Genomic DNA, 14,450 nt, shown 5'->3' on the forward strand with positions numbered 1-14,450 from the left:
TCAGGCTACCTGTTTTCTAAGTTAAAATACATCATCTTTAGTTATAATGTTAATTATTTGATAAGTAGATTAGATTCCATTGTTGAAAATTACAGCAAATTTTATCATTTAATATAATCTATTTTCCTCCTTCTCCTCCTTGTTTTGCCCTTTTAAAAATGTGTTAGATTTTACTAGTTTGGAGGAACCCAGTTATTTGAAACTAGTTGAAGTAATGTTAAAGTTTCCTTTTAAATAACATGAATAATAGCTTTTTATTTTATGAATGGAAACTGACAAATAATAAGTAAGTCCAGGCACCTTTCTCACAGTGGAGATAGACACAGTCCCCACTGAAGATAGTCACCCAGGCAGAGAGGATGGCAACAATTCTAATCAGGTGTAGCAGCTGTTGCAGTGGGATCAAGGACAAGGCACAAGGAAACAAAAAGAGTGATTTCACACTGTGGGTGCAAATGCCAGAGAATGTCAGAGAACACTTTCTGGAGGGCCTGACTTCTGCTCTAGGTTTTAAAGACTCAGGATGGGTTAGGCTACATGCTGTGACATAGCAGGTCTGCCCAGGCAGTTGTCATTCTGAGCCATTGTACAGAGACACTCAGCCCAGAAGATGAGTGAGAGAGGAAATCTAACCCTTGCTCAGCTCAACAAGCCTTGACAGGCTGTGTTTACAGGAGGAGATGGACCTAGTTTCCTTGCTGGAAGGCACTCATCTGCTTGCCAAGCCTTGAGCACTGGCAGCTTGTAACTTCTCAGAGGTGCTTCTTTCTCTGATTGCTCAGCTCAGAGCAGTGGAGTCCTTTATTATTTTTTTTTTAAGCCAGTAGGAACTCTGGGGCAAAGGAAGGTGGAAAGATAGTGTCAGGTTTCCAGGCAGAAGGATCAGACTCCATCAGCTGAAAGTAGATCCATATTGCTATTAGCGCCTAGTGAGTAAAGCTGACCTCTGCACAAAGGGCCTTATTTGTCACGACTAAGGAATGTGACTTTGTAAAGAAAGTAGGAGAGCAGAGCACTCAGAGATAGAAGGTGGCTCAGGGTGAAAAGGTTGGGATTTGCATTTCAGAGCACTCACTCCAGCTGCCCTAAGGAAGAGGATGGTCAAGTGAGTAGCACGGAGGCCAGTTAGAAAAGTGAAAAAGTGTTAGTAGCTCTGTCGTGTCTGACTCTTTTTGACCCCATGGACTGTAGCCCACCAGGCTCCTCTGTCCATGGAATTCTCCAGGCAAGAAAACTGGAGTGGGTAGCCATTCCCTTCTCCAGAGGATCTTCCTGACCCAGAGACCCTACCAAAGTCTCTCGCATTGCAGGCAAATGCTTTACTACCTGAGCCATCACAGGTCATAACCCATTCTTTAGCATGATGACATCCCCAAGGGAACCTTGGAGCCATGGGGGGTGGTAAAACTAGTCAGTTAGCACACGACTGGGCAAATATGTATGGTGAACTCATGACTTAGATTTTCCAGAAAGTTACTGGCTCCTTTTATTCTGTCTCACATTTGTACTCATTAAAACACGTGTTTCCATTTCCAGGAGGGATATATAGTGTTAAATACATTTGAGGGTGTGTGTGTATGTGTGTGTTACATGGAAGATTCTGAAGTTCAGAGTCAGGATAACCAGTTAAGGTCAGATCCATCATAGCACAGAGCAGTGGGAGTAGAAGAGAAAAGCGAAGGAAAAGTGACCGATATGGCAGAGAAAGATAGGACTTGGTAACTAATCGGGTATCAGGAGAGGTCTTGCTCATCGCCCATCTTTGTCGTTATCCAGCTGTGGCAGAGAAATGGGGCCTTGATTTTGACTTTATTAATTAATTAAACACAGAGAAGAGAAAAGAGAATTTGCTCCAAGAGGTTTTAGATAGTACTTGGAATTTGAGCTAAATTTTGAAAGATAAAATCATTTCATCTTTTCCAAGTGCCAGCTTCCGTTTTTCCATATATAATTTCCAGAGCCAAATTAGTGTTCGGAACACTTGAACATGAGTAATTAGGAGAACAAATTTCTAAAGTTTTCATTTGGAAAACCATAGAAAATAGAGTTTTTCAAACACTATTTTTGTCTTTTGCTTCCAAATGCAGTTTTGTAATACTAATGTTTTTCTAATGGAGTTGGATTAGGAGCTGGAACTATAAAAACAAACAAAAACTAGATTTTTTTTTTTCTGAAAACAGAAAAATAAATAAAGGATCAATTTTAGAGAATTTTATCAATTACTTGGTTCAAAAGACCTTTTCTTTCTTTCGTTAATGAATACTCTAACTTGCCACACAGAATTTAAAACTGAATTCACCTCAATCAAATAGTTCCAATAATCTTAGGAAAACCAAATATCTATTCAATAAAACATTGAAATAAATAAATAAATAAAACATTTTTTTAAAACAAGTTTTACTATGACAATTTTTTAAAAAATATGTGACTTTGTTTATCTTTCCCTTAATGTTTAGGAGTCAAACATTTTTTAATTCTATTTATAGATGCTGGAATTCTCCTTCCTTCTCTCCTACCATTCTCTTTGTTCTTCTGTGGCTGTGAATTTGAGCATGAAAATAAATATATCTATGCTATTGTTGACAGAAAATTTTACTTATATAAAAGCAGAAACCACATCAAAACCTAGAAAGCTCAGTTTGCAATAAGGTCTCATATCAAAATAGACTGATCACAGTGTAATAATATTTTTTTTATAGGAATAGAGCATATTCATACTGTGGAGGAGGCAACCATGGTTATGACAATGAGTTTAAGAGCATGGAGGTAACAACTTATTGCCTTTTTTAAAGCAAATATTTATTGAGCACCTACTTTGTGGCAGACAATGTTCAGGACTCTTGAATACATTTGTGAACAACACAGATAAAGACCTCTGCCCTCGTGAAGTTTTCATTCTAACAGGTGGATATAGAGAACTGGTATAACAAAGCAATATGCTTTGCTGATTATCTTGGGAAGGTATATATGTGTATATTTGTATTCCTGTCACCTGAAAATACTTGCTTACCCATGTTTGATTCTGTTCTTCTAGTTATTTATATTCTAAAACAATTAGACCTGTTAGACATCATGTAATTAAGTTGCCTTTAATTAGAGCAGGAAATGGCAACCCACTCCCATATTCTTGCCTGGAGAATCCCATGGACAGAGGAGCCTGGCAGGCTACAATCCACGGGGTCGCAAAGAGATGGACATGACTGAGTGACTAACACACAAAATCAGCTAAACATAAATAAAAATGTTTAGGTCTCTTTATCCTAAAAGTAAATGAGAGATGTATTTGAGAAATCAGTGAGCAAATATAAGTTGTACAAAAATTCAATGCTTAGAAATTTCAACATTTTTTGTCATGTAGTAGTAATATATATGAATGATGATATGAAAGGAATATAAAAAGAATATATGATTTGTGTGCTGCTGCTAAGTCACTTCAGTTGTGCCCGACTCTGTGCAACCCCATAGACGGCAGCCCACCAGGCTCCCCCGTCCCTGGGATTCTCCAGGCAAGAACACTGGAGTGGGTTGCCATTTCCTTCTCCAATGCACGAAAGTGAAAAGTCAAAAGTGAAGTCGCTCAGTCGTGTCCGACCTACAGCCTACCAGGCTCCTCCGTCCATGGGATTTTCCAGGCAGGAGTACTGGAGTGGGGTGCCATTGCCTTCTCCTATGATTTGTGTGATGAATTTCTAATTTATATTATCCAGATATTGTAGAACTGTGCTGGCATTGATTGTCCACTATTACTTGTATTCTCCTGGTCTGTTGACATAGGAGATGCTATGGAAGTAGGTGGATTTAGAAGTAAACACAGTATAGATTATACCTGATCACACTTAGTACAATATCATAGGTAGAAATGATGCAAAAATCATTTTCAAATCTGGAAAGCAGCCAATATTTATGATAACTATAAATGGAATATTGAAAATTGTAGTCACTCCATTGTACACCTGTAACATATAATATTGTACAACAACTATACTTTAATAATAAAAAAAACATACAGCAAAAAAAATAAATTATGGAAAGCATTCCTTACAGAGGAATAAGATATGAATAGAAGAGTTGTTAAATCATGTCTCTTACCTGTTTTTGAGTTTACATGGCATTTAGTAACTGGACTTTTAATGCCTAGGCTATCTTTTTGGCACATGGACCCAGTTTTAAACAGAAGATCGAAGTTGAACCATTTGACAATATTGAAGTCTATAACCTATTATGTGGTAAGTATAGCCATATATATTCAACAATCAAATGTGAATTGAGTTTCAAAAATATGAATTTTGAAGTTGGTGATATGCTGATATCACTTCTAGGTGATATCCTGGAAGTAGATGCTCTGCCTTAGGAAGATAGAAAGTAGAAAAAGACAAGGGAGAAATATTTATTAATCAGAATTATTCAGCTATAAGTGTGAGGTTTTTTTAAGTAATGATAGACACTAAACCTTGGGAGAGGAGAAGGAAATGGCGAAAATATTTGGAAGGAAATGGCTCCAGTATTCTTGCCTGGAGAATCCCATGGACAGAGGAGCCTGGCGGGCTACAGTCCATGAGATCACAAGAGTCAGACATGATTGAGTAACTAAACAACACCAGACCTTGGGAGACCAGCTTTTCTGTTAGTTACTATATGAAAATTTAATAGAACTTAGGTAAATAAAATTACACTTCCAACTTCTCAAAACATGAATAACACACCTAAAAACAGAAGTATTTTCTTGTGATTACAGACAGAAAGCTTCTGGAATAAAAGGAGGTTAAAAAAAAAAAAGTCCTGTTTGGATCAGCACTTATTACACTCAGTGTTAAAAACCTTAAAGAACTGGAGTTTTGGGGAATCTAACCCACCTTCCTGCTGATATGCTTACCTCAGACCACACATCACTTAGCAAGACAATGAATAAGCTGCAATTTCACCTTTCACTTTAGGAATTTGTTAACATAAATTTGCTCCCAATTGTCACTCTTAATCTTGCCACTGGCCTGTGGTAATTGAATATGACTTAGATACCAAAGACTATCCATTTAAAAAGAATGTGTTGTAGCCTTAACAACTTAAATTCTTGGTTCCCAAGGCTGAGTTTGTGGTCAGGGCTGCCAGCCCTTTTCAGGGAGGGTTTAAAAGGAAAAAGAGAGGATGGCAGTTCTAGGAGAGATCTCTTTGGGGGCCTCAGCAGGAGCCACGTACAACAAGGGTATGTTGGTGCAAGCTTTGTATGTTCTGTTTTTATAGGAAAACTTATTTTAAGCAGAGTTCACCAGTTTATTACTCTAAAAGTATCTGTACTTAGAGGACTTTCCTATAACTAAGTAAATATACTACAGGTAATATTATAAATTATTTAACTTCTTTAAACTTGTTTTTACTGAAAGGGTGGCTCAGAAGTTAAGGAATCCGCTGCAATGAAGATTCAATCTGGGTTCAATCCCTGGGTCAGGAACATCCCCTGGAGAAGGAAATGGCAACTCACTCCAGTATTCTTGCCTGGAGAATCTCATGGACAGAGGAGCCTGATGGGCTGCCATCCATGCGGTCGCAAAGAGTTGGACGCAACTGAGCGACTAAGCATACAAAATTTTTCTTACCAAAAGTATAGCTTTTTATGCTGCTGCTAAGTCGCTTCAGTCGTGTCTGACTCTGTGCAATCCCATAGACGGCAGCCCACCAGGTTCCCCCATCCCTGGGATTCTCCAGGCAAGAGTACTGGAGTGGGTGGGGTGCCATTGCCTTCTCAGAGCTTTTTATGCTAGAAATCCAGGATATGCTTAAGGCATAAAGTGACCATTTAAGCAAAGATACTTTTCTCTGGAGGAACAGAAACAGTTCATGAATATTCCTGTGGCTCATTTAGAGCAACTGTTCCTATTTTCTTTTTTTCTTTTTTTTTTGGTTCCTATTTTCTAGAAAGATGAGGTAGGTAAATTGGGAAGGAAAGGGAAAGCTGGTAAACCAAATGGCATATACAGCAGAATTTATTAAAGAAGTAAATAGCAGGTGTTTGCTTTCTATCATCTTCTGCATAGATGTTGCTGCCTTCTCATTTAAAACTCCTTTGAATTTATTTTTTAAACAGATCTGCTACACATTCAACCAGCACCAAACAATGGTACCCATGGTAGTTTAAACCATCTTCTGAAGGTGCCTTTTTATGAACCATCCCACGCAGAGGAATTGTCAAGGTTTTCTGTTTGTGGCTTCACTGCTCCATTGCCCACAGATACTCTAGCATGTTCATGCCCCAGACTACAAAATGTAAGTAATAACTTTATGGATCCATAAGAGTGTAAAGGGCAAGCTCATCCATAACCAGGGTAGCTAACAACCAGGTTTCTAATTTAGCTCAGATGTTTACTAAATGAGTATGTGGTTTCTCTGAACCTTATCTGGAAATAAAAAATACATTGCAAGATTAAGTTTTTGAGTATGTTTGGTAAACTGGAAAGCACTATTTGGCAATTGTTACTCTATGGTGGGCTAACTGTCCCTGATCATTCAAAACAGTGGAATCCTGGGGCTCTCTTTGATTTCCGTCATAAAATACCTCTCCTACAGCTCAAGAATCATATGGTCAAACTTGCTTATTTCAGAACAATAATACCTAGAGGGGCCAAGGACTGAGATCTAGTATCAGACACGCCCACTAGAGTAGGTGGTGTCGAGTCTGATCAGCAGGAAGTCTAGCATTTTCAGTGGGAGGTATTTGATCAATGCTTGGACACTGGTTGACAGTCAGCGCTGGGAAGGTCTTTTTCGTGGTCAAGTGCCAAAACTAGTTCAGGAGTAGGATTTCAGATTCCTGGAGACTCTCAACAAGGTGAGATTCCAGTACTAAGAGGGGTTTCCCAAAGGCTAGTAATCAGAACAGGAACTCAAAATACAAGGAGAAAGCCCCTACACCTCTGCATGAATTGGAGCACATGGGTGGGGCTGGGATTTCAGAATGGAGTTGGAGTGCAGTTATCAGGAGTCTATCAAGCTCAAACTAATGTCAAGGTACACTTGATGCCAAGTTCCAAGGGTGGTTGTAAAGCTAAGTAATCAGTTGCTGCCTCAGGTAAGAATTGTTTCTTACATTCAGGGGACAGGGAAGACTTTCCATTCTCTAATCCTCAAAATAACATTATATCACAGAAATAAGGGCATAAATAAATTACCAACCAAAAACGATTTAAAGGAACAAAAATCTAAGCTTCCTGCAAAAAATCTAATCTACACTGAAGATCAGAGTAAAGGTGTGGGTTTCCTACTGCTCCAGATAACCTCAGTAGAACCACTATTTAAAGTAATGAAAATAAATGTCATGAAGCAGGTGTTTTATTCCCCTCTTTAGAGATAAAGAGGACTCTGAAAAGTTAGATGAATTGTCCAATGTCTCAGAAGCTCAGTCTATCTGGCTGGAAAACACAAGTTCTCTGCAAGGAAGGTCCCTTCCTGCTCAAAGTGTGGTCCCAGGATCAACATCTGCATCACTTGCAAGCTGACTGGAGATTCAGAATCTCAGGCCCTACTGAGCTCAGGCATACACCGAACCAAAATTCGCGTTGAAGCAAGACCCTCAAAGGAGTTGCATGCACATATATTAAAACGTGAGAAGCCCTGGGATGTTGTCATCCCAGCTTAGTAGTTGATTCCAATCACAGTCAAAATGATCAGCCTTATCAATTTTTTCTTTGCAACTTCCCACACAAAAAATGTATTCCTGCGAATAGTAATATCTCCATATCTTTAAGTTAGTGAAATAACTGGTATTTAAACTCAAGTTAATCTGACTTTTTTGTTCAGTAGTAAAACATTTATGCGATTACTACAGAAATAATCTTGGTACCTTGTAAAACATATGTTGTTACTTTGATTCACTTCTTCCCCATCTCCCACATTATCTTGCAGAATTCTGACCTTGAACGTGTGAATCAAATGCTAAATCTCACCCAAGATGAAAGTAAGTCAATAGAAACTATATTAAATCTTTGTTGTTTAGCCCTAACAAAACACCATATTGTCTTTTGGGGGCTTCTCTGAAATAAGCTTACAGTCTCTTCTGACCATGAAGATTTTATTGTCAACACACAGGAGGGGAAAATGCCGCAGATCTAATCATAACATCACAAGCACGCAGTAGTTACAATGGTTCCAAGGATGGGACAGACTCCTTGAAACGGCTATGCATCACCTATAGTCCTCTATTCACTTTTTTCAGATGTGAAAAGACAAATTGCCTGCGTTTAAGTCCTGTGTCTACTGCTTGCCAGCTGTGTAACCTGAGCCAGATTACTTAACCTCTCTGTATCTCAGACTTCTCATCTATAACAATAGTACTCATCTCATGTAACTGTAAAGATTAAAAGAGCAGATGGGTAGAAAGAATTTAGAAGTGTCTGGTCTGAAGTAATGTAATTATTACCTGTTATCTCTTTTATTTTTTACTTAAAATTTTTTTAATTGTGATATAACTGATATATAACATTATAGTAGTTTCAGGTATACAATATAATGATTTGATATTTGTATTTATTGTGAAATGACCATCACAATAAGTCTATTTAACATCTGTCCCCATACACAGTTATACTTGTTTTTCTTGTAATGAGGGTTTTAAAAGTCTGCTTTCGGTCAGTTTCAAATGCGAAATACTGTATTCTTAACTATTGTCAACATGTTGTCTTTTAAGTATTCTTGTACCAAACTCTCTAGGCCTGTTTTGTCATTTGTAAATTGGAAATACCTATTTTTAGGCCTGTTATGAAGATTAAATGAGTTAACATATGTCTGTACTTAGAATAGTGCTTTTCACACAGTAAAAGTTCAGGAAATATGTTGGCTATTTTGATAATCTTATAATCTACTGTTATTCCATGGCATAAATACTTTGCAGGACTTTTAGCCATCAGTGCTTGATGAAATCTAGGTTGTAATGGCAAACAAAAAAGAATAAATATATTAGGACATACTTTTAATAAAATTCCAATTTCTTTCCTAGGACAATAAGTAAAGTGATTAATCTTTGTTATAAGTATATGCTTTTAATTTTAAGGTTTTATTTCTTCAAGTATGTCTTGTGAACTGTTAGCTGTTTAGCTAAGTAATTTATCTAAGTTAGTTTCATAATTTGTAGAATGGAATAATAACACCTACCTCATAGGGTTGTTGTTAGACTCAAAGACGTTAAATAAGAAAAAGAGTTACCAGCTGCTGCTGCTAAGTCACTTCAGTCGTGTCTGACTCTGTGCGACCCCATAGACAGCAGCCCACCAGGCTCCCCCGTCCCTGGGATTCTCCAGGCAAGAACACTGGAGTGGGTTGCCATTTCCTTCTCCAATGCTTGAAAGTGAAAAGTGAAAGTGAAGTCACTCAGTCGTATCCAGAGTACCTGGAAAATAGTAATCCATCAGAGATGGGTGGTTTCTATGCATAGACCCCATGGACTGTAGACTGCCAGGCTCCTCTGTCCATGGAATTCTCCAGGCAACAATTATTTACTGCAATGGGTTGCCATTCCCTTCTCCTGGGTATCTTCCTGACCCAGATGTTAAACCTGAGTTTCCTGCATTGCAGGCAGATTCTTTACCATCTGAGCCAAGAGCTCAGAGCCAGGCTGTGCAATAGAAACATTTGCTAATTTCACATTTTTATTTTATGTTATTTTTATTTTAGTAACAGCAACAGAGAAACTAAATTTGCCATTTGGGAGGCCCAGGCTTATACAGAAGAACAAGGAGCCCTGTCTCCTTTATCACAAGGAATATGTCAGTGGATTTGACAAAACTCTCAGGATGCCGCTTTGGAGCTCGTATACGGTCCCTAAACCAGTAAGTTACCACGTTCATTGGTCCACAGAGGCTGGAAAGAAATTGTAGTTTGTTTGGTTTTTCTTTCGGAGTGATACTATTTTTTAATTCATTTTTAAACTTGGACTATAATTGCTTTAGAATGTTGTATCAGTTTCTGCTGTACAACAGTGTGAATCAGCCATATGTGTGCATACATCCCTCCTTCTTGAACCTCCCGCCCAGCCCCCACATCCCACCCTTCTCTCATCGGAGCGCACTGAGCTGAGCTCCCTCTGCTGTGCAGCAGCTACCAACTAGCTGCCTGTCTCACACATGCTAGTGTGTATGTATCAGTGCTGCCTTCTCAATTCATGCCACCCTCTCCTTCCCCTGCTGGGTCCACAAGCTGTTCTCTACATCTGCGTCTCTCTCTATTCCTGCCCTGCAGATAGGTTCATCAGTTTCATTCTTCTAGATTCCACATATGGGTTAAGATCTGGTATTCATTTTTCTCTTTCTAACTTACTTTACCATGTTTGACAGACTCTAGGTTCATCCACATCACTACAAATGACCCAATTTGTAGTTCTTTGACATTTTAAATGTGGAATTTTGATTTCCAGTAGAGATACCAAAAGGAGCCCACTGGGCCTGTGGCTTGTAAGACAGTGTCCCAGGTTTTACTTGCAAATACTTGCAGGTGCTACATGAGTGCAAAAGAGGGATACTTGGTGTTTTGCTTGAAGAAAGTAGAGTGTTTACAGGCCAGTTGGCCAACTGGTGTGGCAGGCAGAAAAAAGATTTCAAAGAGAAGCAACAGGAAGTACAGAGGCACATGTTTCATTTGGTATTTCCCAAGTATTGGTGGGTGCACCTAAGAGGTGATGGTAATTTATTTATAAAAGGTTTTGTTATTTATTTGATTACTTTAAAATACTATACTATCTGTTGTATACCATGGTAGGTACAATAAACATAACGTGAATAAGAGGTAATTTTCTCCTATAGGGTTTAGCACTCTAAGAAGTCAGGCTAGACTTATATGCGTATAATAGGGGTCAGGTCTCTCCAGATTGAAGTTGAGAATCCAATTGTTTCAATCCTCTGTTCTTTTCTACTATTTGGCAAACTCCTTTTCAATTAATGTCACTGGGACAATTGGCTTCCATAAGAAAAAAAAGATCTCATCTCCTTACTTGACATCATATACAAAATTAAATTACTGGTGAAATTATAGACCCAGATGTGAACAGCAAACCCATATTTTCTCTTGTGTATATCTCTATGGCCTTAGGATAAGGAAGGAATTCTTAGTACATAGAACAACAACAAAAACTAAAATAATTCAAAGGAAATTGATTAATTTACATTAATGTGTGGCAAAAAACTAAGTTATGGATGGATTTGCGTTTCATATAAGAAGCAAATGATGAGTATACAGGAGAAGGAAATGGCAGCCCACTCCAGTATTCTTGCCTAGGAAATCCCATGGACAGAGGAGCCTGGCAGGCCACAGTCCATGGGGTCACAAGCACTTGGACCTGCTTAGTGACTAAGGCACCACCATAAGTGATGAGTATACAGAATAGTACTTAGGATCCAGAACAGGCTGTAAATTTCTGCCTATAAACAAGAGAATCACAAGCATCTTACTTAATAAATGGGCAAAAGATATGGACCAAGCAATTGAACCTCATTAACAATTAGGGAAAAATAAATAAAAGCAAAAATCAATCTGCCAAAAATCAACCCAAGCACTCATTCATGGCAGGAATGGTTTTATTTAAGGCATTCCCCAGGACCATAAATGTTTACTAAGTGAATACACTGGATAAATTAATCCCAACCGTTATTTTTAAAGAGCTAAAGAGAAAGCAGTACTCCCAACCACAAAGGTAAATAATCAGGAAGCTATTTTTTGTAGAGAAAATTGGTATTTTAGATACAAAGATTCTGATGACAAACCCCTACTTATTACTGTTCTTTGCTAAGGATACAGATATTCCATCTCTTTTTATGGAAAGGAAGTAACCGGTGGTATCCAGTTTATTTACTCTTCTTATTCCAATTCAAGAGTTTTGGAGAAAAATAAGCATGTTTTCCCACAACTAATTAAGGCTTTATTTGTTCTCAAAGCCAACTCTCCTGCTGACAATGGTTTAATTGTGGCCAGTGGTAGACAAGCACTCATGTTGTTTTCCAGTGTTGGCAAATATTTTACAAAGTTACCTGAGTTCATATGTATGGTTAATGGCGACATCAATTTCTTAATAGGCACAGTGTTCAGTTATTTGTGATTTTCATACAGTGAACATACTGTGAAGCATATTATGAAACAAATATGAAGTTATTCATTCCTTAAAACTAATTTCTGTTTGTTTTTGATTTTGAGAGGGGCAGTATGTTCATGGCCAGTTTTATTAGTCAATTCTCTTTTGAAAAATCTAGGTACCTGGGATTATGTGCTGGTAAGGGGAATGTTTATGTTTCTAATACTTTCCCCTGCTGTCTTGCATTCCTGAATTTATATGAGCTTTAGCGGAAACCAGAGGCAGAGAGATTTTAAGTGGGCTCAGACTAGGAGTTTAGTACAATTCTTTTTTTGTTATTGTTTTAAAACGAGCGTCTTTGTTACCCAAAGTTCCTGTCCTTTCACTGGTCCCACAGAACTGCTTGTGTATTTCTCCCTCCATGTGACAGGATGGAATTCTAGCAATTTTCTGCTTTCTAATTCAGAAATTACTCTGTTAGTATGTTGTGGTTCAAGAAAATTACATACAAGGATGTTTTGAGATTCACATAAAAAATGTTGTAAATCAGCTCTGTGTTTGAAAAATCAGACTTTAAATAAGCACTTTTTGGAGCGTGGACCCAATTGGCTTGTGTTTTTAAGTTTTATGGAGCTTTTGTTTTTCTGTGGCTTTGGTGGGTTTTCTAATTGTTGTTGTTATTATCTCAGAAGAGTTTTGGGGAAGTAGTTGTGATTTGAAATCAAGGTCCTAGAGCAATTGCTTCAAAACCGTTTAAGGTTGATCAGACTGTATAAGGATTTTGCTTTTGTGCTTCCTCAGCAGGAAGATGTAAAGTGTTTGTTTTTGTTGTTGTTGTTGCTAGGTAGAAAATTTAAAATAATAGCAAAAATTACAATTGTTATTTAGCATATACAATTCAGAAATTGACTATGAAGTCAAAGGGCTTTTTCAGAGTAGAAAATCAAGGACACTTTGAAAGATATCTCCCTCTGCCTATATATAGGGAGAAGGATATATATATACATATATATACACGTGTATACATATGTATAAATTTCAAATGATGGAATTTTTACAAAGCCTTTTTTGTTTCTAAAGCTTGTTAGCAGTGATATTATAAATTATGACCCAAATATGTTTTGTGAGTCTTTAAAAACTAGGGACATTGTTGTGTATTGCAAAAGATTTTTTTGAACTATAATAAATATTTTTCCCTATAGAAAAAAAAATGATATGACCAGAAAAATAATTTTAAAACGTGTATAATTGTTATTCTTACCATAAAGCAAGACAGCAGTTCTTCCATCTTCCTATAAATATGTTTTAGCTTTGACATTCAGCCTACAGATAAGGAGAGTTTATAATTTCAATAAAAATAATTTTATCCCTTTTTAAGTTCTGCTTTGTCTTCATGCCCAACCAGAAAGTATCTCACTTTCCTGTCTGTGTTCATCATCTACTTCCCTTGAAGAATTTTGAGAGCTAGAGAGTTCAGATTTCATCTGAGTGTCTGAGTTCTATTTATTGTTTTCCTGACTTTCTATCCTCTGACTTAAAAAAACTCTAAGGAACTCAGAAAAGATGGCAGGATGAAACATCAACTCAATATTCTGGGTGTCCGTATGGTTTACTGGGTTAGCTGTAAGTCTCCCTGGTTCTCTCACTTTGCAGCATCTTTTTTTGGCCGTACCTAGTGGCATGCAGAACCTCCTTCACCAGAAACTGAACCCCTGCCCTCTGCAATGGAAGCATGAAGTCTTAACCATTGAACCACCAGGGAAGTCCCTGCAACATCTTTATGTGCCCCTTTCTACCAAGCAAAGGAACCTGGTCATTCAGAATTATTCAATTTATGTTTTTGAAAGAATATGAACAAATGCTTTTAGCATTCTAGTGTCCATCACCAACAGGACAATGAAATAAATGGTGAGAGTGGATATACTGTATCTAAAACAAATACCTTCATATTTCTTAATCTACTCCTTGTTTTGGTGGCTTTATCACTGAGGAGCTTCCTAAGAAAGGAAGAAGGGAAGATATATATTTGAGACTTCATCTCAAATGTGCATCTCAAAATGTTTTTATTCTAAATAATATGCATAATTATGGAATAGCTTTAGAATTTTAGAAATGTGTTTTCTTCAAAATTAATATTATATTAGACTTCTAATGTTTGTATATGCTTCTCCCTTTTTTCTATCTCTTGTTTTTAATTCACTTTTTGAGAAACAGCTGCAATTTCATTTTCTAGAGCTTATTGAAAATTTTATTTCTGCTGTCATATTTTTATTTTTATTTTTTTTCAGAACTAATAATTTCTTTATTGGATGTGGATGTATATGCATTATTACACAGCCTTATGGTATACACTTCATACATACAAATGTAACACACTGCTTTTTATAGGATTACATATTCTGTTTTT

The 14,450-nt window shown here is 37.3% G+C and overlaps 1 protein-coding gene across 1 annotated transcript in view; it reads left to right on the forward strand.

The window, feature by feature from the left end:
• The window catches only part of ENPP3 (ectonucleotide pyrophosphatase/phosphodiesterase 3), an 89,760-nt gene that overhangs the window by 61,309 nt on the left and 14,001 nt on the right, over positions 1 to 14,450 (forward strand). The window contains exons 16-20 of the mRNA XM_004011325.6: positions 2,700 to 2,766; positions 4,139 to 4,226; positions 6,080 to 6,258; positions 7,894 to 7,945; positions 9,658 to 9,812. Of these exons, the coding sequence (XP_004011374.4) occupies positions 2,700 to 2,766; positions 4,139 to 4,226; positions 6,080 to 6,258; positions 7,894 to 7,945; positions 9,658 to 9,812 (541 nt within the window). The remainder of the gene's footprint in view (positions 1 to 2,699; positions 2,767 to 4,138; positions 4,227 to 6,079; positions 6,259 to 7,893; positions 7,946 to 9,657; positions 9,813 to 14,450) is intronic.

The sequence above is a fragment of the Ovis aries genome, chromosome 8 (assembly GCF_016772045.2).
Source record: "Ovis aries strain OAR_USU_Benz2616 breed Rambouillet chromosome 8, ARS-UI_Ramb_v3.0, whole genome shotgun sequence".
Taxonomy (NCBI): Eukaryota; Metazoa; Chordata; class Mammalia; order Artiodactyla; family Bovidae; genus Ovis; species Ovis aries.